The 26,344-nt window shown below is 33.5% G+C and overlaps 1 protein-coding gene across 5 annotated transcripts in view; it reads left to right on the top strand.

Annotated features, from left to right (window-relative positions):
• STXBP4 (syntaxin binding protein 4) overlaps positions 1 to 26,344 on the top strand; it is a 221,834-nt gene that overhangs the window by 37,709 nt on the left and 157,781 nt on the right. For all 5 annotated transcript variants that reach the window (XM_051994255.1, XM_051994257.1, XM_051994258.1 and 2 more), the window contains 3 exons: positions 8,459 to 8,565; positions 8,939 to 9,158; positions 10,512 to 10,590. In XM_051994255.1, the coding sequence (XP_051850215.1) occupies positions 8,459 to 8,565; positions 8,939 to 9,158; positions 10,512 to 10,590 (406 nt within the window). The remainder of the gene's footprint in view (positions 1 to 8,458; positions 8,566 to 8,938; positions 9,159 to 10,511; positions 10,591 to 26,344) is intronic.

Genomic DNA, 26,344 nt, shown 5'->3' with positions numbered 1-26,344 from the left:
CAAATTCATTCCAAAGTACAGAAGTTAAAAAACAATGTTAATTTGGGACTTTACAACATTATAATTAGCATTTAAGTTACCTTTAAAATTACAATCAACATATTAATTGGCTTTAACTAGGTTGATTTAATTAAGAGTTTTAAAGCAACTTTTATTGGGTTGAAAATTGAGAAACTATTAAATTTTTTCATAAAGACACTTATTAAATTAGCTCATAATCACTTTAAAAACAGTGCCAAAAAAAAACCAGTACAATAGATTTTTAAATACTGGTTGAATGAGTCTATGATTATTGGTATGTAATAATTTTGATCAGATCAGTCATTTCTTAATCCATCCCTCATGAAAAGTGATCTTTTCAACTTCTAATTTTGTTAGCCATACTTTGAATCTTCTGTTTTCAATTATGCTTGTGTAGGTATATTATATATGTTCTCCTATAAATTGGAAGGCAGGAATTTTATTCTTTTTTGTCTTGGTACCCTCAGGCATCCAACCTAAAGGCTTTTTCCTGGTAGGTATTTAATAAGAAAAATTTGCTGAATTTGCTGAATGGATATTCAAATAGGCTTCATTAGAATACTCTGCCTTATTTTTAAGGAATCATAAGGTAAAATGTATTTGTTACAATCTGTATTCAGAGTCCTTATCATTGTAGATGCATATAAATCTAAATGACCAGTAATGGACACTACTCTCTCCCACTTTTTCTCCTTCCTGTCTGACTGTTCTTTTGTCTCCTTTGCTGTGTCCTTATCCAGGGCACTCCTGGTAACCATGGGTTCCCTAAGGGTTCTGTCCTGGGTCCTCTTCTCTTTTCCTGGTGATCTTTGGAGTACATGGGTGTTCAGTGAGAACTACACTCTCTGATGTGAAGGCTTGCCTGATCCCTTTTCAGGGCTGCTCATTCACCTTTGGTGTCTACCTCTCATCTAACTCTTAGTTGTGGCTCTAAAAAGCTGTAACATGTGTAAATTGTCTAGGATGTGAAGCATCCTTGTAAATTGTCTTGGCAGATGGTTTTAAAAAAATCAGATTGAATTTTGGATTACTTGTCATCTAGGGGAAGAGGTGAAGGGAAAAGGGGGAAATTTTGGAACATAAGATTTTGCAAGGATCGATGTTGAAAAATTATCCATGTATCTGTTTTGAAAATAAAAAGCTTAAATAAATAAATTAGCAGACAAATAAATAAACAAACAAATTGAATGAATATTTAAAAAATAAAATAATAAAATAAAAATCAGATTGAGAGTAACTGACAGACCCCAGACCCATTAGTAAGTGAAGAACATGCCCACTTAAAGCATGTGAAGACTTCCTTTTGTGGAATAGGTAGCCAACAACAATTTGTTCCAGTGCCAGTCGAGTCAGTGTTGTGAAATTCTTGGGGAATCCGCTGTATCCCAGGCCATCACCTACCATCTTTTTTTTTTTTTTTTTTTGGTCACTGGATTTTTTGTATTGTCATTAGATTTTAATGATTCTGGAAGAGCAAATGAAACTGATTACTTTGTGTAACTCCGCTTCTCTTAAATTCATTTCATGTATAACTTAAGATATTACTCTGTAATGTTATAGATCCTCTTTGAAAAAAAGGACTAATGACAAGTTAGTGATGTCATCTGCTCCCACGGATTTAAGTCACCATTTCCATGCTGATGATTCTCAAATCTACCTATTCTGCTCCAATCTTTCTGCTCATCTTTTTAAAAAGTTATATTTCCAGCTGTTTTTCAAACATCTTGAACTGAATATCCAGTAGAGACTTTAGCCGAAGCATGTACAAAAAACTTCCCTCTCCCTCCCCCCCAAATCCTTCCTGTCACCCTCTTCAAACCTTCCCACCCTACCTTCTCTGTTACTGACAAGGGCCAGGTCAGCCTCCTGATGCCTCAGGATCACAACTTACGACATCATTGATTCCTTACTCTTCCTCACCTCTTTAGGATAATGAGACCCTCATCACCTCCTCCCTGGACTATTGAAATAATTTGCTGGTGATCATCCTGCCTCAAGTCTTTTCCCACTGCAGTCAATGAAAGCAACACAGTGGATAAGAGTCTTGGGCTTGTAGTTAGGCTAGGTCTGATTTCAAATCTTGCTTCAGATACTTACTAACAGTGTAATCCTGGGCAAGTAACTTAATTTCTGTTCCCTTAGGTTTCTTCATCTATAAAATGAGAATAATAATAGCACCTATCTCTCAAGGATATTGTGAGTCTCAAATGACATTTTATATTTATAAAGCACCTATCACAAAGCACATAGTAGATGCTAGATGAAAATTACCTATTACTGTGATGGTTGTTATCCATCCTTTTTCAGCCAACTTCCCTAAAATTCAGGCCTGACTATATCTGCCTCCTACTCAGTAAACTCTGGTGACTTCCTTTTAACTCTAAGAACAAATACAAAATGCTTTATTTGACATCTAAAGTCCTTCATTACCTATCTCCCTCCTATATTTCTACCCTTCTTACATCTTACTCTCTAATACATATTCTTTGATCCAGTAACACAGGCCTCCTTGCTGTTCCCCAAAGAAGATGCTTCACTTCTTGGATCCAGGTATTTTCTCTGGCTATCCCCTATGCCTTTAACTCCTTCCTTGTTCCATTCTTCCTTTAAGTCCCAACTAAAGGGACCTTTTTTCCTAATCCCTCTTAATTCTAGTGGCTTTCCTCTAAATTATTTCCTTTTTATCCTGCTTATTGCTTGCTTTGTATTTATTTATTTATATTTAATATATAATATATAATATTTATGTTGTTTTCCCTATTAGGCTATATGTTTCTTGAAGATAGGAGCTTTTGCTTTTGCTTCTTTTTTGTATCTTTAGTAGAGATTTAGTATATGTTGATTGATTGATCAATTAATATCAAGATTAGCAAGGTATAGGCATATTCTCGGATAAGTTAGGTTTATATTATTTTTGTTTGTCTGTTTAAATCTGGGCCTGTGACTTCCTTGGTTTGAAGATTTCCTTGTGAAGACACACCTTCTTTCATCCAATGGTCTTAAAATGTTGACTGGGTCACTGAGAGATGAAGTGACTTAGCAAGGTAACGTTGGCAGGGCAGGGGCAGCTAGGTGGTGCATTGGATAGAGCACCAGCCCTGAAGTCAGGAGGACATAAGTTCAAATATGACCTCAAACACTTAACACTTCCTTGTTATGTGACCTTGGCAAGTCACTTAACCCCAATTGCCTCAGAAAAAAACAAAACAAAACAAAACAAAACAAACAAATATATATATATATATATATATATATATATATATATATATAGAGAGAGAGAGAGAGAGAGAGAGAGAGAGAGAGAGAGAGAGAGAGAGAGAGAGAGAGGGGCAGGGCATACAGGTCTTGCTGACCCTAGACCCTAAGATTAGCTTTTTCTCTACTATGCTCTATTGCTAATATCCTTTAGATACTCATGAATATACCTGTGTGGTATGCTCTTACCCCTTCTACCAATGTAGATACAGAAATTGAGTTGCAATTCATACTTTTAGAGAGTACCCAGAACATAGAAATTAAATGATTTTTCCAGAATCACAAAACCATAATGTGTCTTCCATAACCAAAGAAGGTCTTCCCTGAATCTTGGGCCAAATAGCTATCCACTACACTATACTAGAAGGTGCTGCAGTGGATAGAGAGCTGTGGCCTAGATTCAGGAAGTCCTGAGTTCCAATCCAGCCTCTGACATTTACTAACTGTGTGACCCTGGGCAAGTCATATAACCCTGTTTGCCTCAATTCCCTTCATCTGTCAATTGAGCTAGAGGAAGAAATGACAAACCACTCTTGTACCTTTTCCAAAACAAAACCCCAACATTTTGAGCACATCTGAAACAACTCAACAATACAAACATACTACAGCTCCTATCATGTGTCTCTGTATTTGTATTACTTGTTTAAAAATAAATGTTTTAATAAAAATTCCATAAAACATTATTACAAGCACTTAAGCCTGATTAATATTTCTATACATCAAAATTAAATTAATTAATCCATATATATCTCCTCCCGCAAGGCATTTTTTTTTTAATTCACAATTGCCTGTTTTTTGTTTTTTTTTTATTTAAATTTTATTTTATTTAATAATAACTTTGTATTGACAGAATCCATGCCAGGATAATTTTTTTACAACATTATCCCTTGCACTCACTTATGTTTCGTTTTTTCTCCTCCCTCCCTTCACCCCCCCTCCCCAAGATGGCAGGCAGTCCTATATATGTTAAATATGTTGCAGTATATCCTAGATACAATACATATTTGCAGAACTCTCCTGTTGGACAGGGAGAATTGGATTCGAAAGGTAAAAATAACTCGGGAAGAAAATCAAAAATGCAAATAGTTCACATTCATTTCCCAGTGTTCCTTCTTTGGGTGTAGCTGTTTCTGTCCATCATTTATCCATTGAAACTCAATTAGGTCTCTTTGTCATAGAAATCCACTTCCATCAGAATACATCCTCATACAGTATCGTTGTCGAAGTATATAATGATCTCCTGGTTCTGCTCATCTCACTTAGCATCAGTCCATGTAGGTCTCTCCAAGCCTCTCTGTATTCATCCTGCTGGTCATTCCTTACAGAGCAATAATATTCCATAACATTCATATACCACAATTTACCCAGCCATTCTCCAATTGATGGGCATCCATTCATTTTCCAGTTTCTAGCCACTACAAACAGGGCTGCTACCAACATTTTGGCACATACAGGTCCCTTTCCCTTTTTTAGTATCTCTTTGGGGTATAAGCTCAATAGAAACACTGCTGGATCAAAGGGTATGCACAGCTTGATAACTTTTTGGGCATAATTCCAGATTGCTCTCCAGAATGGTTGTATTCGTTCACAACTCTACCAACAATGCATCAGTGTCCCTGTTTTCCCGCATCCCCTCCAACATTCATCATTGTTTTTTCCTGTCATCTTAGCCAATCTGACAGGTGTGTAGTGATATCTCAAAGTTGTCTTAATTTGCATTTTTCTTATCAATAGTGATTTGGAACACTCTTTCATGTGAGTGGTAATAGTTTCAATTTCTTCATCTGAAAATTGTCTGTTCATATCCTTTGACCATTTATCAATTGGAGAATGGCTTGATTTTTTATAAATTTGAGTCAGTTCTCTATATATTTTGGAAATGAGGCCTTTATCAGAACCTTTAATTGTAAAGATGTTTTCCCAGTTTGTTGCTTCCCTACTAATCTTGTTTGCATTCGTTCTGTTTGTACAAAGGCTTTTTAATTTGATATAATCAAAATTTTCTATTTTGTGATCGGTAATGGTCTCTAGTTCATCTTTGGTCACAAATTTCTTTCTCTTCCACAAGTCTGAGAGATAAACTATCCTATGTTCATCTAGCAAGGCATTTGGGGTTAAGTGATTTGCCAAGGCTCACACAGCTAGGAAGTGTTGAGACCAGATTTGGATTCAGGTCTTCCTGACTTCAGGGCTGGTGCTCTATCTACTACACCAACTAGCTGCTCCAATTAAATTAATTAATAATGAAATTAATAATTACAGTATGTTTTTAAATCAGTTCATTTTAGTTCCCATGAGAATTCTCTTTCCAGTTTTACTTTCACATTTGTCTATTCATCTCACTCATATGATTGTTGTTAGTGTATACTCCACCCTTCTAATTTGCTTTTTTGCTTTGAATTTAACATTTTGAATTTTGCTTTGAATTATAAGAATATACTATTCTTGTGGAAAAGAGAGTTCCATGGATTAAAACAACAACACAGTTTAGACTCAATTAGTAATCATGGTTCATTGTCAACTGGGCAGGAAGTATCCAGTAGAATTCTCTGGATCCATGCTTAGTCTTAAACTGTTTAACCATTTTTTCCATGACTTTAATAAAGTAATTAGAATGAAAGCTTATGTTTTGCCAATGACACAAAATAGGGAGAGGGGGAATAACTAAAACACTGGTCAGCAGAGTCAAGAGCTAAAAAGATTTTGACAGCTAGTGCAGTGGGTTGAATTTAATTAGATGAAATTTGGGGATAAATATAAAGTCTTAAATTTGGATTCCCCACAATCAATTTCACAAGCTCAGTATAAGAAAGAGGCTTTGTTAGATAGCTAAAAAGAATTGGGGATTTTGGTGGATTGTAAGCTCAATAATAGCAGCATGAGGCAATAGCCTACAAAAGCTAAGGCAATTTTGGACTAAGGAAAGCAGGTAAGTGGCACAGTGGATAGAATACTAGACCTGGAGTCAAGAAGGCCTGAGTTCCAGTCCAGCCTAAGAACTAGCTGTGTGACCTTGGGCAAGTCACTTAAACATATTTGCCTCAGTTTCCTCATCTGTAAAATAAGTGAAAGGAAATGGCAAACCATTCCAATATCCTTGCCACGAAAACCCCAAAGTTTATACACTCCTGATTTAAAGTCCCCCTGATAGTAGGAATTATGAATGTTTAACCTGAAGAAGAGGATAGTCAGGATGGTATTTGTGTTCAAGTGTCTGGAGGACCAATGTGTAGGTGAAAGATTAGATTTACTCTTTTGGGCCTCAAAAAGGAATAGGAGCAAGTGTATAGGAGTTTCAAAAAAGGGCAAATTTGGAAAAGTCTTCTAAAAATTAGAGCTATCCAAAATTAGAATGGACTGCCTCATGGGTGGGTAGCTTCCCCCTTATTTTTGGTCTTCAAGCAGAGTTTGGGTTGCTGCTTGGGTTAGTGCGTATAGTAGGACAGTAATGCATTTCTGCCTACTGGATTATGCTATCTGGCCATGGTGATTCTTTGACCCTTCTATTAGCCTCCAATCCTTTTCTGGCCATCTTTTTTATGTGGTTCTGGAGTGAACAATGGTACTTCTGAGTCTTTTCTGATTTCTTTATTAATCTTTCTAGAGCAATTTTCTCATTTTTCTGGAATATCTTTTGGAGAACTTGGCTTCTCTCTGATCTTTCATTTTGCCAGCTCTTCTGAAATTTTTCAAAGTCTCTTAAAAATACAATAACATCCTTAGTCTTTGTGGGATAAGCTATTGGTATTACAATTGATTGATGAGATCACAAATCCATCAAAGTACCTAGTGATTTGTCCATTTTTGACAGTAGTCTTATAACATTTAGTCCACTGCTTGTTTTGTTGGGCAGCAAAATATCCATGGATTTTCCAGCATATACTTTATATTTTAAAGGCCCATGAATTTATGAATGTAGTCACTCTTTCCACTGACCATATTGAAACCCCTCTAAATTTTGAGGGAGAAGGAGAGAATATATCATTTTCATCAGGGCTTACTTTCCTTTCCCACCGCCTTTCAGAACCCACAAATCAACTCCATGCTATATAATGAGGTATCAAAAGAGAGCTTAGTAGAGATTATTAGCTTTTCTTTATACGTAATTTCATTTTCACAAAATTTAAATATACAGGGTGTTTCAAAGTCTTAGCACAGTTTTAAGCTTTTTCAAAATTATCATCATCACCATCATTATTATTTAATAGCTATTAAATTCTTAAAGCTTAAAACTATACTAAGATTTTGGGGACACCCCATATTATGCAAGTTGATTTAATTATCATACACAATTAAATAAAAATATGGGGTTAGGAGAGGAGGCAGTATGGTAGATATATTTGAAATCCTATCTCCTGCATTAGTTGTGACCATGTGCGCACTTATCCTTCCTGAACCTTAGGCAGTACTCAGAGAGTATAAGGCATATGAGTACAATCTGCATGATTGGAGGGAACCCACTAAAAGTCCACATATTTTGAAAATCACCAAGTCATTATTATATTGACATCATAAAAAAATTATAATAAAATAAACACCTGTAGGATATTTTTAACCAAGCAGAATGTAGGGGGATTTTTTGTTTTTGTTTTCTTTAGGGTGTTTTAAAATGTCATTTCAAAGACTCCACTTCAAAACTTATAATCACTGCCCCAAGTAAAATCATTGACCCAAGTAGAAAGGTGACTTTTCCTTGCTTAGACAAATTTAAATGCAAAACACTTCTAAAAAAAATTCTTCCTGAGTAAAAACTAAACCTAAAACATTATTTTGGAGGGGAAAAAATTAGAGAATGTAATTTAGAACTTAAGATGAGGTTTTTTTTTAGTGGAAAAACTAGTTCAAATATATATATATATAATATATATATATATATATATATATATATATATATATATATATATATATATATATATATATATATAGACATAGTTCTACTGGCAATATATATTGCCAGTGATTTAGTCTAAGAAAAATCATTTAAAATATAAAGTAAAAGTGAAACATTTCACTTACATAAGAAACCAAACTCCAATTTTATAAATTCACTCTTTGCACAACATGTTGTATTACTACACTATTGTTATTATTTGCTTTTAGTAATGTTTATTCTTTTAAATTTTCTTAATAAAAAAAGGTGATGTTTTTTTTTTTTTGTTTTGTTTTGTTTTTTATTTACTAGGATGGGAGGCTAAAGCCAGGGGATCAACTCGTCTACATAAATAAGGAGTCATTGATTGGTGTTTCATTTGAAGAAGCCAAAAGCATAATTACAAGAGCAAAATTAAGGTAACTATCAACCCTAAAAGATAATATGTGTTACGTAGTGTGTCTGTTAAAAAAACAATAGTTATAAAAAGTTTTTGTCAAATACTTCACACTATAAGAATCTCTAATATGTATAACAGGGTATCAAAATTAGACAGAAATGGGACCACTAAATTGTACATTAGGCCACATATTTACTTCAAAAACCATATGTTAACATTATCTGTGTTCTTTTTTATCTTTATTTCTGTTGTTAAATATTTTCCAAATACATTTTAATCCACTTCAGGCCATGAACCACATATTTGACATTTCTATAGTAAACTACATTGCTTTCCATTTCAAATAGCTAATGTCTTTTTATATTTATAAAATGATTTCTCTCTAATTCTAGATCAGAATCTGCTTGGGAAATAGGGTTCATAAGACAAAAGCTTAGCTCAAATCAGCAAGAAACTACACAACGTTCATCTCTCTTGTCATCTACAGAAGGATGTGAGACTCAGGTTTCAACGTCTTTTAATGTCCTTTCTCATCATGAAAACTTTGATCAAAAGATGTCATCCACTCCCATTACTGTAGATACCACCTTAATGTCTTTTAAAAAAAATCAGGTAAGAGTTTTCATTTGTAAATTTACAAATTTTTTCTGTTTCTATTTGTATTTCACTCCCAATATTCAGCTTCATTAAGTTAAGCCAATAAACATTTATTAAGAGATTTCCATGTAACCAGACACCATTCTAAATACAGGGAATACAAAAAATAGGAAAAAAAAAAGAAAAAATGCAGTCCCTTCTCTCATGGAACTTATGTTCTAATGACTGATAACATGCAGACAACTATAGATGCAAGATACAACATAAATAGGGGGTAGTCATAAAGGAAAGACATTGACAACTTGGGAATGATAGGGAAGGTATTCCAGGGAAGACCTTTTGCAAATTTTTCCATTGGTATTCTCAAAATATAAAAAGATCTTGAGGAACCCCTTCAGTATTTTGGGTGAGTCATCTTTGGAAGATCCAAGGAAATCCATGTACAAAAAAGAATGAAAGGACACAAATGGATTGGTATTTGTATTGCTAGAGGGAATAACCACAGTGGTGAGGTCATCAGTCCATTGCATTGTCAACATACCATGGACTGAACCCCTGTGATTTTTGAGACAGCATCGAGATGACCCAATGGTAACACATATCAACATATGGTCAAGAGATAACACTGAGTTTCTGACAACTCCAATGGTGAATCAATTTATCATCCTCTCTTTTGATGCCTTAGATGACTTTAGACAAGTCTCTCTTTTGATTTTTTAGCTTCTTTTCTGTATACCAAAGCTGTTCTTTAGTGTCTGTCTGGTCATTGCTCTCTCCTATATAGACCCTATTTCCTTGAATATGGTTCTGCAAAATTAGATTCGGGCAGAATGATAGAATTTCAGATCAAACCCACATATCAAGAGTTCCCTACCACAGAGCTCTGACAGCTCAAAGGAACAAAGAGAAGTATTTGTACTTGAAACCTATGTTCACTACAAAGATTTTTAAAAAAATACAGGTAGGCTTTTAGATAACGGATTGAGAATTTTCAAAGATAAAGCCAGCCATAGGTCCATGCTGTTCAGACATAGCACATGAAATTTTCTAGCTTCTTTAGCCCCTGGCATTTTTTAAAATATTGGGTTCTGTTACTCTTTGAAAGCAACAGCATAAAGCCTTATATTTTATTGGCCTTGGACACAGTAGGATTCAAAGTAATTGTTAACTTTAATTCTGAATTTCTTTTACTTTATAGTTATCTATCTGAAGACAAACATATCCAAATGTTAGGGGTTTGGCTCATATTTTTCAGTATTGCTTCAATCTCTTTAACTATATATTTTTTAAATGTTAACATGTCCTTCTAACTTGGTCTTTGACCTACTTTAGAAAATGTCATTTCATGTTTCTCATTTTCTTTCATAGATAAAAACCGGATTCAAGAAAAGAGAGCCATCTCCAATTACTTCTCCAAACAACAGCCCCACGGATGTATCTAATCCAAGTAAATGCCCACTTAATTCTTTTTTCCTGTTGTTGTTTTTCAATTCTACTTCTGTGAGGAGGGGTATGTAATATAACTTCATAGACTATCTAGAAAGGTGCAGTATACTTTTTTAAAAATTTATTTTTATTGAATAAATGACCAAAATGAATGAGCTGTTTGGTAGTCTCTGTCAAATTATGACTTACATTAGAAATATCCCTGGAGAAGTAGTTAAAATTTTTATGCATGACCATAATCTTCTCTGTGTGCTGTAATAATTGATGAACTATGTTGAAACCAGATAATGAAAATTCTCCTATAAATAAAGATCTGGTTGCTGTGGTAACAGTACTTGTCACTTTCGTGAGGTATGTTAGATTTACCTTTTAAAAACTATTTTTATGATGGCATTTGGCTTCAGGAAAGAAATACCTTCATGAAAATAGGCACTTAAGATTTAAAAAAAAAAAAAAGAAAAACCCTACAGGAAGAATTTCTTATCTACTGCAAAATTATTTACCTATATCTGAATAATGACTATTTGCATATTGGATTATTATAGTTTATAAAGTATTCATGCCTAAAAAAAATTTTAAATATTAATGGGCTGTAATTATCACCAAAATGTGTACTAATTGCATCCTGAAAGAAAATTTTGTGAGGTATTTTGCTAAGTTTTTGGGTTAGGTAGGTATTCGTGTGCATAGAATACTGGACAAAGTCAAGAAAACCTGAGCTTAAATCTAGCTTTGTTTACTTATTAGTTTTGTGATCCTGAAGAAATAATTTAATCGCTGTTTGCTTCAGTTTCCTTAATTGTAAAATGGGATAATAATAGCATATCTTTCCCAAAATTGTTTTGAGAATCAAATGGAATAATAATCATAAACTAATTAGTACAGTGCCTGGCATATAGTAAACACTATACAAATGTTTATTATAATTATTATGTTGATTTCTAAAGATGTTTATCACTTTTTATCAGTGCATTTTTTCACATTTGTAGGTAGGGTTGAATTCCAAAATAATGAAAGATGAATTTAAACTTTATACTTGTTCAACTTATGAAGGAATTTTTCTCATTTACATTAAGACTATGGTAGTTTCCATTAATTGGGAGAAAATTCACCATTGGGTTAGAAATTTTTCATTCCTTGTATTTGTCTCTAAAATTATAATGTAGACATTATCACTTGGGAATCACCTCATTCTGTGATTACTTCTGGTTTTTAGATACATCATTCTTATTTCATATTAAGAGTCTAGTAAGAAAAGAAGTAGATATCAAAGTTCTATTCAGCAGTTGTGGGATGAAATGGAAGATGAATGGAGTACTTTTCTAAAAATATTAAGAACCCAACCTACTGTGTTTTTTTTTTTTTACTTCAATTTCATAAGATGATAACACTACCACATATTTTACATTTTAATTTTTTTTATTTTGGAAATCATTCAACACTTCCATGGCTCTATATGATTTATCCCCTTATTCAATACATCTTTATCTAGTGCTTTTTTTTAATGTAATGGGGGTAAGGAAGAAAGAAAGAGAATAAGACAGAAAAAAGAAAGAGAAGGAAAGGAGAGACAAAAAAGGGAAAGAGTTTTTTCCCTGAGGACACTTTTTCATTGATACTTGTGGATTTTTACTTTATTTTATTTTAATAATACAAAGCAGAAAAAGAAGTATATACGTGGGAGTTCTGACTTAATTGCATCTGCCCGGTGGGGCATATCCCATGTCAATAATTAAAAAAAAAAAAAGCATGACTTCTAAAGGTTTTTTGGTGGTGAAAGTCTCAGTGTTCTCCAAAGCCAAAAAGATGTTAATGGCTACTCCAGAAAATCTGCTGTCTAACTTCTTTCTTTTTTTCCTTCTTTCCATCCATCTTGGTACAGGATGGCTTATTTATCTACATGTATCTCTCTCCCTCTTTCTCCTCTCCTCCCTCTCTCCCCCCCCCTCTCCTTTCCTCCCTTCCACCCCCTCAGTACAGATCTTCCTGACTCCAAATAAATATTTCTTTTCTCTTTACTTTTTATATTGTTTCTTACTGTGTAATGACGTTGTGTTACATTCCTATGCCGTAATTTGTTCAGCCATTTCCTACAAAAGAGAAAACTCATCTTTTTAACTATGATATTCTTCTGGAAATGCCATATCATGGAATATTACCATCTTCAAAGAGCTTCAAAGAAAAATACTTCAAAGAACAAAATTTTAGATAATCTAATAAGCATAGGATAAGCATGTAGTAGATATAAGTATACTGTAATGTATAACCCATGAATAGTAGATCCCAGGAATCTACACCGAAAATACATCATTTAACACAGTAGTATCAAACATAAATAGAAATGAGAGCCTCTAAACCAAACATAAGGATCTCTATGGTCCACATATTGAGTTAGGAAACTATATATTAACATTATCTGTTTTTTATTGCATTTTTATTTATTTTGTTAAATAATTCCAATTACATACTAATCTGGTTCAGCCAGACTCTGGAGTGTTACATATTTGATTTTTACATGTCTAATTTAAGCTACTTGGCACAGTGTATGGAGTGCAGCCCTTCAAATCAGGCCTTAGACACTTAATCCCAATTGCCTCTAAAAAGGAGAAGAAAAAGAGTTGTATTAATATAAAAGGTGAGAACAAGTTAAGTGTTTTAATCCTATTTTTATTGATATCTTTTGGTTTTTATGGTCCCCTTCATTTTCAAATATGTCTTTTCTCCTTCTCTACTCATTGAATTATCCCTTAACAGTTTTTTTAAATTTCTAAACTTAACAGCAAGAGTTAAAAAATTGAAGCAAACAAATATAGTCAAGCAGAACAAATCCAGACAGCAGATCTGTCCAGACAAGGGTCTTCTGTTTCCATTACTTCCATCAGGAGCTAAGTAATATGCTTCATTGTAGGCCTCTGAAGACACAATTTTTAATTACATTAGTAATTAGTATTCAGTATTGATAATCTTGTTTAAATTTCTTTCAACTTTCTGGACCTTAGTTTCCTTCTTTTTGATGAAAGGGCTGGACTAGATAATTTTTGAGATCCCTATCATTTACAGTGATTTAAATGAGTTAACATATGTATATTTTAACATATTTAACATGTTAAATTAACATGTCCAATACATGTTGGACTACCTGTCATCTAGAGGAGAAGATGAGGGGAAGGAGGGGAAAATTTGGAACAGAAGGTTTTGCAAGGGTCAGTGTGAAAAAATTACCCATGCATATGTTTTGTAAATAAAAAGCTTTAATAATTTTTTTAAAGAGAGATAATATATGTAAAATACCTCGTGAACATTAAAGATCTGTGTAAAAATAAAATGTTATTTTGTCCTTCTAGATCACCTACCCCTAAAATTGAATTGGTATGTACTCTAAGAATAATAAGATTTTAATATTAAGCTAAGTAAAACTCAATTAGCAAGATTTCAGAAGGTCTTTGAAACTGGATGGGAAAAATAATTATTTTCACTGACCTCTAACTGAAATTTATCATTTCCTCAATTTTGAATTAAAAAACTCCAACATGATTCTAAGGAGTCCATATGCTTTCCCAGGATGTGCCACAGGAGTTTTCTTGGCAAAGATCCTAGAATGGTTTCTCTTTCCTTTTGTTCATTTCACAGATGAGGAAACTGAGGCAAAAAAAAATTTGAGTGGTTCATCCAAGATGACACAATTAATATATCTGAATCGATCTGAAACTGGATTGGAACTCGGGTCTTTCTGACTCCAAGCCCAGCACTGTATTCATTAAGCCAACTATCTGCTCCTAAATAGATAGTAAAAATCAGTTCAAAGAAACATTGGTTAGAAATGTAATGAAACAATGTTATTCCAAGAACCTTCTGAATGAAAACAGAACTACTACAATAATGAGGAAAATGGAAATGATTTGCAAAACACTTGAACTTTAGCATCACACTCCTGAATACTTATTGTAGATGTAGAAATTTAAAGAGAATAAAGATAAAAATCATTCTCATTGGATTGAGAAATGAAAGGAAACAGAAATCCAAAATGGGGTCACAACAAGTTGGACAGAAGTGGCAGAGATGCTACAGTTGTGATGGGAGTGATATACAAAGGGGCTAAAGGAGAGGAAAATACCAAAACATGAACAAAAACAATCCTTTCAAAACTTATTAATATCAAAGAAAAAGTCAATCAAAAGAACATCAATAGCTACTGAACTTTATAACTTCTCTTGCATCTATAAAAAACCTTTGGGAGAGTCAACTTCTATGTGAATCAAGAGCATCCTTGTTGTATATTTGGAAATAAAAGCAGATTTTCATAAACAAAATTCAACAATGATCTTCATTTTTACAATTTTATAATTAACTGAAAGAGAGAATATAAGATCTCATTTTGCTTATTTGTCATGTGGAAAAGAATTAAGTTTGGCAGAAGCAACCCTTGTCAGTGATTCTCACTTAAGAACATCAGGGATAGTGTAAAACAGGGAGACATATACTATTCAAAAGTATCCACTTCTCTTCTAGAGGAGATCCAAACCAAGAATCCAAGCTGAAGACTAATTCAGATAAGGGGATCAAAAGACATTATTCAGTTTACATCATTCCACAGAACCTCTTGGAAAGACATCCATAATCACTCAAAGGATTTTGACCTGTTCATCCACAATGAAAAGACTAACTGGATGAATGTTAGCTTCCCAAATTTCAACTTGTGTTTATATGGACAGCCTAAAAGTCTGTATCTGGAACAGGCCTAAATTATTCCAGACCTAGTATTGGTCTGGAAAGGAGAACAGACTGAATTCTTAAGAGATTTTAAAAGTCTTGTATTGCTTCTAAGTTCTCCATGAATGCAAAGGGATATCTTTTTAATACTGACATTCTGCTGATGTTGCCATATAATAATGATATGTAATACATTTGTTTCTGAAGAATTAAAAATTAAAAATGATTATCACCCAAGAAGCAATGAAGAAGCCTGAGCCTACTATGACATTTAACAAGTGAGGTTCCACATAGGAACAGAAGTAAAAGATGTTATCAAAAAATTGTATCAATAACAAAAAAAAAATTGGTTAGTGACATGGCAGTACTGAGAGATGACAGTGGACAACCAGAGTGCTTTCCCAATATCAGTGTCAGAAGACCCCTCATATCGAACTTTTGGGCACACATGGATCCTTACAGGATTAGTAGTTATGGATAGGTTGCAACCTATATCACTGAAGGGAAGTCTAAATAGATCACAGATCCATTTAGAAAATATTTCCTTTGGGAATAGGTAGATATAGCTCTGAGACCCAACATGAGATAATCCAATAAAGAGGTGTATGTAGCATATTAAAATTGAAAGAAAAATCATGTAGTTTAGCCTTCTAATTTTCTCCCTTCTATAAGGAAGGTCCTTAAAGAAAGGACTCTCTTATTTTTTTATTTGTATTCCTGCCTTTAGCACAGTGCTAGACACATAATAAGGATGTTTTTATTTATTTATTCATGGAGAAACTGACATCCAGAGAAGAGAAATGCCTTGGTTGGAGTCACATGGAGAATGGGTGGTAGAGTCATGGCTACACCCCAGTTCTCATAGCCCCTAGTCCTGAGCTGTCTCCAATACCAAGTTGATGAACCTGTTGTTGCAATTACCAAAATTTCTATTATTGCAGTATTCTAGTGGCCTATAGTCTATCATTGTGGAATTTCTTCAATTTATAAAGATCACAGCCCATTAATGCTTGTCTGTCTTGTGTGATTTTTATTCATGTCATCTTTATATAAGCTTGCCAGAGGGAATCCATTCAGGGTGGAAACTCTGGATATCACAAGGTTACCAGTAAGGCACATGGGTTGGCCATAAATTATCCCTTGCTCTTACTATATGATTGATCCCACTTCCCTTACATAATTCCTTAACTGTAGTCTTTTACATCTTACTTCTGCCCATCTTAAATTCCTCCATTTTCAATTCTTCAGAAATCCCACACATGAGGAGATCATGTGGTGGTACATGACTCATAGCTATTCATCATAAATGGAAGAATATTTCTTTTATAAAGATAAGCCTTTGTTTCAGAGAGAAAGTTTTTTTTGTTGTTTTTTGTTTTTTTGTGGTTTAGTCATGTTGGTTCAGTCTAAATTTTTGTGACCCCATTTTGGATTTTATTGGCAAAAATATAGGCATAGTTTGGCTTTTGCTTCTCCAACTCATTTTACAAATGAGAAATTGAGGCAAACAGAATTAAATGACTTAAGATCACATGCCCGAATTTGAACTTTGGTCCTCCTAGCTCCAAACCTGGTATTCTAGCCACTGAATCTTCTGGGTATCTGGACAAAAGCTTGGATGTGATTAAAAGATCTTGGAAATTTTTCAAAGACAACCTAACTTTTTATCTTTCTGCTTTTAAGCATAGGTACAAACTCACTATTCATTTATAATATTTTTCCAAGTTTATATTGATGGGTGAGCTCCTTAGATTGTGTATCAAAATGCATGATATCTTAGACAAAAGACATTCTTCATCCATTTAGTTTTTCCTATGTGGATAGTTGGTCTGAATTGTTCAGTCATGGCAACCTTAGGTTTCTATTATCATGTTAAAAAAAAATTCCCCTCAGTTGATGGAGTTTGATTACACATATGTTTTTGCCTTAGAAACCAAATATTGTTGTGATCTTAACACCTATATCTTGCCTTCAGAATTCTGCATGGATGTGTCAAAGGTTTTCAAGAAGACCAATTATTTTCATTTCTGCTTTTTATGTTCTTGAGAAATAAAGGGAATGCAAATCAGGTTGTTTTTGAAGACAGATGCTCTGTGAAAGAAAAACTCAAAGAAAAGCTGCATAAAGATGTGACAGTTTCAGAAAAGAATTTCTGCTATTCTCTTGTTTCCATGAAGAAGTAGCAAAATTGCACTCAGAATCTTATTTAGCAGTGATAACTTAGAAAGTAAAGATTGAGCTGAGTTACAGAATAGATTACTTCAATTTGGCAGTTTAAAAGAATTAATTCTCCAAGTCACCAGTCCCTTTTTGCATCACATTCTACTTTGTTCATTTTTCAGGGATGAGATGTTTCAAGTTGTTATTTAAGGAGTAAAGAATAACCAGGAACTATGGCTCTATTTTCTTTCTAAAGCATTTTTACCAAATGCATTTTATAAGCATATATTAATTGCCTATTATGTTCGAGGCATTATAGCTATAAAGATAAAAGTTAGGCAGTCCCAGTCTTCATGAAATTTCCATTCTATGTAGTTGAGAGTGAAAGAAGAAGGGACTGAGAACAGAATGAGGATGCAATAAGTCCACAAAGAAGAATATATATACATAAAATTATTTTTTCTTTATTAAAGCTTTTTATTTTTCAAAATATATGCATGGATAATTCTTCAGCATTAACCCTTGCAAAACCTTGTATTCCAATTTTCTCTTCCCTTCCTCCATCTTCTCCCCTAGATGGCAAATAGTCCATTTATATAATCATTTCAAGAGTGGAGGGAGACAAAGCAATTCCAATAGACTCAGGATGGAAAATCTTATCCACATCCAGAGGGAGAACTATAGAGACTGAATGTGGATTGAAGCATAGTATTTTTATCTTTTTGTTGTTTCTTGTGGTTTTTTTCCCCTTTGATCTGATTTTTTTTTTTTTTTTGTGAGGCAATTGGGGTTAAGCTAAGGATCACACAAGTAGGAAGTGTTAAGTGTCTGAGACCGAATTTGAACTCGGGGCCTCTGGGTGTCAGGGCTGGTGCTCCATCCACTGTGCCATCTAACTGCCCCTGTGTCTGATTTTTCTGGCATAACATGACAAATATGGAAATATTTAAGAGAATTGTACATATTTAACCTAAATCACATTACTTGTATCTTGGGAAGGGAAGAAATAAGGGTAAGAGAAAGAAAAATCCAGATCACAAAGTCTTTAAAAAAATGAATGTTTAAAACTACATGTATGTGGAAAAATAAAATACTACTGGAAAAAGAAAGAGAGAGTGGAGGAAGAGAGAAGTCTCACAACTGGCAAGATTAAGAAAGGCCTGTATAGGAAATGGCACTTGAATGAAGCTTTAAAGAAGTAAATCAGGAGAGTATTCCAGGAATGAAAGACAACTATTCAATGGCAAGGAGATAGGAAATAGAATATTCTGTATGGGGAATAGCAAGTTTGCCAGGTCGGCTGGTATAAAGTACATAGAGTGAGCGGGTAAAGTGAAATAAGTCTAGAAAATAGGTTAACTGGAGCCAAATTCTGACTCAATATTTATTAAGCACCTGCTATGTGCTAGATATTATTCTAGGTCCTTAGATAAAAAGAAAGGCAAAAGACAGTCATTATGACACAGACATAGAGCTTGTGGTCCTGTAAGGTAACCTACATGCAAGTAGCTATGTTAAAACACAATATATACAGGATGAGCAGGAAGTAATCATCAGAAGAATGTCACTAGAATTAAGAGGAATTGGGAAAGGCTTCCTTTAGAAGTGGGATTTTTAGCTGGTACTTGAGAGAGAGAGGTCAGGAGAGAGAAATGGGAAGAGCATTCCAGGCACACCCTTTTCTGTTCAAAAGTACATTTTCTTGGGAAAGAGGAAGAGAAAGGGAAAGTATTTTTAATAAATATTCTTCTATGTTCATCCAATCCTTCAAAGAACCAAGAATGATATCTCCCATGGTTGCCCTTTTTTTTTTTTTTAACATCGTAGATGAACCATGTGAGTGATCCATAATCAATTGCCTCTGTTTTATCTTGAACATGTTTCCCATGTGAATGATTCATACTTGGTTTTTAATTTGACTAGGTAACATTGTTTTTATGCTACTCACTTTTCTTTTTTCTTTGTGTTCACCAAATTTCTCCAAATGTGAATTCCCTTTGAGATGCGATTTTCTACCAGCTGATATACTACTAGGCTATAACAGACAATACGATATTAACTCATTTTAGAAGCCAAGTCACTCTGATTTTAGATTTAGTACTTTAACAACCCTAGCTTTCATACCATCCATTTTAGGAATCTGATGTTCTTTTTAGTATTTTTTTTTAACTTTTAAAAAGTTTTATTTTTATTTTGACCTCAAATACCCAATAAAATGCATATTTCTATAATTTAGTATAATCCTGCAAAATATATATATATGTGTGTGTGTATTTCATTTATTTATTTATTTATTTATTTATTTATTGCTGAGGCAATTATGATTAAGTAATGTGCTCACAAGGTTACACAGCTAGGAAGTATTATGTGCCCCAGGCTGGATTTGAACTCACGTCCTCCCAACTTCAGGGCTGGTGCTTTAGCCACTATGCCATCTACCTGCCCCAGAATAATATTTTCTTTAGGTTAAATTTCCTGACAACACAAATTCATTTATTCAAATTGTTGAATAAATGGTTAAGAACGAAGGAATTAGGACTAAGCACAATCCAGGTATATGAAAATCCATCCAGAGAATCTATTTCTTAGAACTTTTTAATTATCCTGTAAAGGAGAGGATAGTGACTTTTATGTAGTATACAATGTGCCATTTAAGCATTTCTTCAGTATGCATATAATATGGAATTAACAAATACTCCTGGAATAGAAGAGTAGTGATGTCTTTTTGTGCAATCTTTACTATCTAGTAAAATAATCTTGAACAAATCAAGATGAGAAAAACAAGTCACATTCTACCTAAATGACAAAAATCTCAGCCTTTGATTTTCTTGGATGTGGATGAAACTCTGTCTAATATCTGAGGATCCTCGTGCTTCTGCAATGTGGCTATATCTATAGTAAGTGAGATAGGAGGGAACAAACATTTATTAATCATCCACTGTGTTACAAACATCTCATTTGATCCTTACAACCATCCTGTGAGGTAGATGATTACCCTTACTTTATGGTTTATAAGAAATTGAGGGGAGAACAGAGGTTTGGATATTAGCCTCGGTTTGCATAGCAAGTAAATATCTGTATCTGTATTTGAACTCAGACCTTCTTGCTCCATGCCCAACCCTCTTATCTTTCTGGCAAAGCAGGTCCATTTTTTTAAGCCACAAATGTAAAGCGTAGTCAATATATGTATTTAACAGTTTTTGAACTGTTTTAGCACTTTGGATTAAATGTTACTTTGTTTAGAGGTATAACTATATATAATTAACATAGGCAAAGTTATTTGCCATAACATTAGGAAGATTGGTCTCTAATATTCTTTCTCTGTTTTCGTCCTACCCGATTTAGATATCAGTACCATGTCTGTGTCATAAAAGGAATTTTTCACACATTCCTTCAATTCCAATTTTTTCAAATACTTTATATATCATTGGAACTAATTGTTCTTTAAATGTTTGGTAGAATTCACATGTAAATCAATCTGGTCCTGGGGATTTTTTTCTTAGGGAGTTAATTAATAGCTTGTTCTATTTCTTTTTCTAAAATGGGACTTTTTAACCAATTTACTTCTTGCTCTGTTAATCTGGGCAAACTATATTTTTGAAGGTATTCATCCATTTCATTTAAGTTATCAAATTTATTGGCATAAAGTTGGGCAAAGTAACTCCTAATTATTGCTCTAATTTCCTCTTTGTTAGTGGAAAGTTCTCTCTTTTCATTTTTAAGACTAACAATTTGATTTTCCTCTTTCCTTTTTCTAATCAAATTTACCAAGGGTTTATTTATTTTGTTGGTTTTTTCATAGAATAAATTCTTAGTTTTATTAATTCAATAGTTTGACTGGGGATTTTTAATTTGCTCTTTTTCTAGCTTTTTTAGTTGCAAGCCTAATTCATTGATTTTCTCTTTCTTTATTTTATGCAAGTAGGCCTCCAGAGCTATAAAATTTCCTCTTATTACCTCTTTGGCTGCATCCCACACATTTTGGTATGATGTCTCATTATTGTCATTCACTTGGGTGAAATTATTAATTGTGTCTATGATTTCCTGTTTCATCCAATCATTCTTTAGGATGAGATTAGTTTCCAATTACTTTTTGTTCTATTTCCCCTGGCTTTTTATTGAATGTAATTTGTATTGCATGTGATCTGAAAGGATGTATTTACTATTTCTGCCTTTCTGCATTTGAATTTGAGATCTTTATGTCCTAATATATGGTCAGTTTTTGTATAGGTTCCATGAATTGCCAAAAAGAAAGTGTACTCCTTTCTGTCTCCATTTAGTTTTCTCCAAAGATCTATCATACCTAACTTTTCTAGTGTTCTATTTACCTCTTTAACTTCTTTCTTATTTATTTTGTGGTTTGATTTATCTAATTCTGAGACTGCAAAGTTGAGATCTCCCACTATTAGAGTTTTGCTGTCTATTTCTTCTTGCAGCTCTCTTAATTTCTCTTTTAAGAATTTAGATGCTACACCACTTGGTGCATATATGTTTAATATTGAAATTGCTTTATTATCTATGCTACCCTTTAGCAAGATATAGTGCCCTGTCTTATCTCTTAATTAGATCAATTTTTGCTTTTGCTTGATCTGAGATCAGGATTTACCATAACATTAATAATGAAGAGATGAGAAATTTGATTATTTAAAAGACTTAAATGTTTTATGACTCATAGCTCTACCATGACTTCCTATTTAATCCTTCCTATGAAAATGGAGTAACTGTTTGCTTTTCTATGGGAAGTACCTAATATTATGTAACCATGATACATTATTCTGTATATAGTTTTCTTTCAGATCTGTAGTGTGAAATTGTTTAAAGATCAGATCTGCACATTCTTTGACTTCTCTTTATTTTCCCCAACACTCTGGATGATACTATGAAATGGGAGTGACATAATTTGTTATTTGTTGTTTTGACTTTTTTATAACAGTCATGTTCAACCCTTTGTGACATTTTGGGGGGTTTTCTTGGCAACAATACTAGAGTAGTTTGCCATTTCCTTCTATAGCTCATTTTACAGATGAGGAAACTCAGTCAAATAGGTTTAAGTGACTTGAACAGAGTCATGTGTCTGAGGCTGGATTTGAACTCAAGATAAGTCTTCCTACCTCCAGAATCAGGGCTCAATTTACTTCTGTACATAAAGCCATTACCACATAATGGTGTGAACTGTTGTCACTTGACCAATGCTTCTATAGACTTAGTATTAACTTTCATTGGAGTAATTTCTCTGCCATTAATACCTACAACCAAGGAAGAAAGTTTATCTTGATCATGGTTTTATATTCCAGGAAGCCAGGTTTTCAGTTTGGCAAAGTTAACCGAAGTAACTTATTTTTTCCAAAGTTACCTTTTAAAATAAAATCAAAACTTTATTAAAACAACTGAACATAAACACTTTTAAAAATAGTCTGAAAAAGCAAATATTTGAAAGAAAACAACCTCACAGGCATAATTAAATCTCTTTCTCAGTAATTTAAAATTTCCCCTTTTCCTTAATCTTTAACCCTATTTGTAGACCTTGATTAGACTAGTTCTTTTGCAACTCATTTTCCTTTTGGTGATGTGATTAGATTGAGGGCTTCCTTCTGCAACTTGATTGGTTATCAAAGCCACATAGGGCTTTACTCTTCTGTTGGGAGTAGCTTCAATTCTAGAGCTTTAATAAAAGAAGATTCTTCCCAACTAATCAATTGAAAAAGGCCTTCCAACTTCCCAATTCTCAGTTTTTATTTCCTCACATGTAACTGTTAGAAAGAAAGAAAGAAAAAAAAAAGAAAAGTTAGATATGATGCTACTGGTCTACTTGAAATCCTATGATCTGTTTTTTACAGTCAAAACATTTCTCAGTGAATTTACTAATTCACTCCTAGCTTCTCACTTTTCTTACAAATCTACATGTTAACAGTCAAATGTAAACTGAAATTTTAATGCAGTTATGTTGTTGGCAATCAAACCTTTATAACATACAGAATCTTGAATTAGAAAAATCTCACTTTTTATCACCAACTTTTCTAAAAAAAATTGGTTGATTTTCTAGGTTGTACCATTTTAAAGTTCGATATAAACAGAAAATTTGAAAAGGTTTTAAAATTCAGTGTAAACATTGTTTAATTGAAGACTAATAATATGCAGAAATGTTGCCTTGGGTGTCTACATATATACCTTATTATCAACAGCCTACTTCTACATGGCAGCACAATCAAAAGATCTATGAGGAATACGTTGGTAAAGTGAAGAATACATCCCTTTTTGTGGGTCCAGTAGGGAAAGAATCTATAATTTGTCTTGTTTCTTTTTCAAAATATCCAAAGTGCAACTATTTTTGGAAGTGGATTAGACTTATTGGGCAGTTAAAAATTAAGAATTGTGTTAAGGTTGTTTCATATTCAGCAACATGATTATATAATAGAAAGGTTGAATTTTCTTTTTAACCCTTAGCATATGGAAGTGATATGGTATTTGAGAAAGAACACTGAACTAGGATACATGTCTTACTTCTGCCCTAATTAGTTGTGTGACTTTGAACAAATCATTTCACTTTAACTCTTGGGTTTCATCTCTCTTAGGTATGGTTTAAATCTCTAAAATCCTCTACTGCCTTTGACATACTTCATGTGTCATTATCAATTTTATAACTAAAATTTGATTTGCATTTGGGCTTTTTCTTAATATATCTAAAATAGTCCTACACCGAATACTGCCAATTACCAAAGAAAGTGATATACTGGTGATTGGAGTCACCAATTTGCCTTTGTTCAGAAATTTTCGGTCTACAACAGAAGGATTTACTAAGAACTCAATTCATTCTATTGGTAAAATCCTACCCATAAAAAAATTAATAGTAATTCCCCTACAAGAACAAAACAAAACAAAAAAAGAACATATCACTTAGTTCCCTAATAAAGAATTCCAGAATTCCTTTCTAGTGACCAAAGAACATACTCCCTGCTAAAATTCCAAATTGTGAAACAATACTTCCACTTAACAGTGTGGGAAATAATCCCTGTGCAGCTAGAGACTTTGATCACTGAATTAGATACATATTCTTAGCAATCTAGAACACAAAATAGGAAATAGATTGGTTGATTAATTTTATATGCTTTATATGGAGATATGGGAAATGTATGGGTAAACACTGTATTTTGGAGAGCTTTTATCTAAAATGGCCTTCTAGCTAAAATGGTTTCCATAATCCCTATTTTTGACATTGCTCATGTCAACTTCTCCCCTTTTACTTTCCTTAATAGCAATGGGTTATTCATTTTTAAGAGGCATCTGATTTGTTACTAAAATTGGAGCAATACTAACCATCTTTCTGTCCTTCTTATTGTCCCATCAAGCTTGTTTATATAGCACATTTCACAGACATTATTAGTTGTAATATAACATAAATAATGGCAACTAGGCCAGTATGTTATTGTTGTGGTTGTTTAGTCATTTCTGTCATGTCTGACTCTTAAGTGACCCCATTTTGGGTTTTCTTGGCAAAAATACTAATGTGGTTGGCCATTTCCTCATCCAGCTTATTTCATAGATGAGGAAAAGGAAATAAACCGGATTTGATTAAGTGATTTGCCCAGGGTCACAGAACTAGTGTATGAGGATTTGGCCTCAGTCTTCCTGATTCCAGATCTAGTAATATATCCATTTTACCATCTAACTGCCCCAAATTAAGCCAATTCCATAGTCCTTAAATTGTTTTTTGTTTAGTTTAGTTTTGTTTTACTTATTCAGAGCCGGTGGGAAACTAATTCACAATATTAAAATAAATGTTTAACAGCATGTCTTCCCACCTATTCATATGATCATGCTTTCCTAAGTGGAAGCACTTTCTATAATACAAAGAAAACTGATCCACCTGATATTATTTTACCTATTCCCTGGGAAACTTGAATTTTAATAAATCTTTTCTTCTCATTACCCACATAGACCCAGGAAATAGGATGTTTACCACATCTCACATGTCAGTTTCTTCTTGATTTTAGGAGCCTTTCTTGTTTCTCTGTAAAAATGAAATTGCATTGCCACCTGCCAGTCCTTGGGGTTTTATTGTCAGGGACCTCTTTTTGTGGGATAGCTGGGGTTCAGTTTGCTTGCTGGTTCTTATACATAAGGTGTGTTCCTAACTAATACTGTTCTTTAAGTTGTAAGCAGTATCTGATGTGAATCTTTCTACCTCAGCAAAAGGGTTTTTTTTTTGGTGGACTAGTGTGTGTACCAGATCCCCTATGTTCAACTAGTGGAAAGAATTTTATTTTGAGTTCTATTGGGAATGCTGTCTGGACCTGTGGAAGAGAAACCTTTATATTTTGCATTAGTTTGGTACAATCCATTATCACGTTGGGATGAGTAATATTCAAATCATGGGTTGCTAGCAGGGTGAACAAAAATCTCATGTACTGACCTGTTTTGATTTCATAAGAGCTAAATCTGTCTTTCTTGGCCAAAATTTGGTCTTTATTGATATAAAGCTTGGAGTTAAGGCAAAAACTAGGCCTGTATTTTCATAGTGCTTGGCAAGTTTCTAGGTATCACATTCCATCTTTCCACTGCCCTGCATTTTTGAAGATGGTAAGGGTCATGGAGAAATTGTTTCATACCATAGAATTTTAGGAAGTATTGTATTATCTTTTCTATGAAATGTGTTACCATTGAAATGATGTATACCCATTGAAAGGAGGTGATCGAAGATTTTTTGCTATCATCTTAGAAGCAACTTTTAAAAAATTATATGGAAAGTCATCCAGAAATCAAGATATATTTACATTCTTTACATTTTGTCATATGAATGAAATCTCTTTGTAGAATGAAATCTCCAAGAAATGTGCCTATAAGCAGGGGCCTATCCTGGCTCTACCTTTACAGCTTTGCCCACATTG

Source organism: Antechinus flavipes, chromosome 4, assembly GCF_016432865.1.
Source record: "Antechinus flavipes isolate AdamAnt ecotype Samford, QLD, Australia chromosome 4, AdamAnt_v2, whole genome shotgun sequence".
NCBI classification, from domain to species: Eukaryota; Metazoa; Chordata; class Mammalia; order Dasyuromorphia; family Dasyuridae; genus Antechinus; species Antechinus flavipes.
The sequence above is the reverse complement of the archived record's forward strand: the minus strand, read 5'-3'. Positions and strand labels throughout refer to the sequence as shown.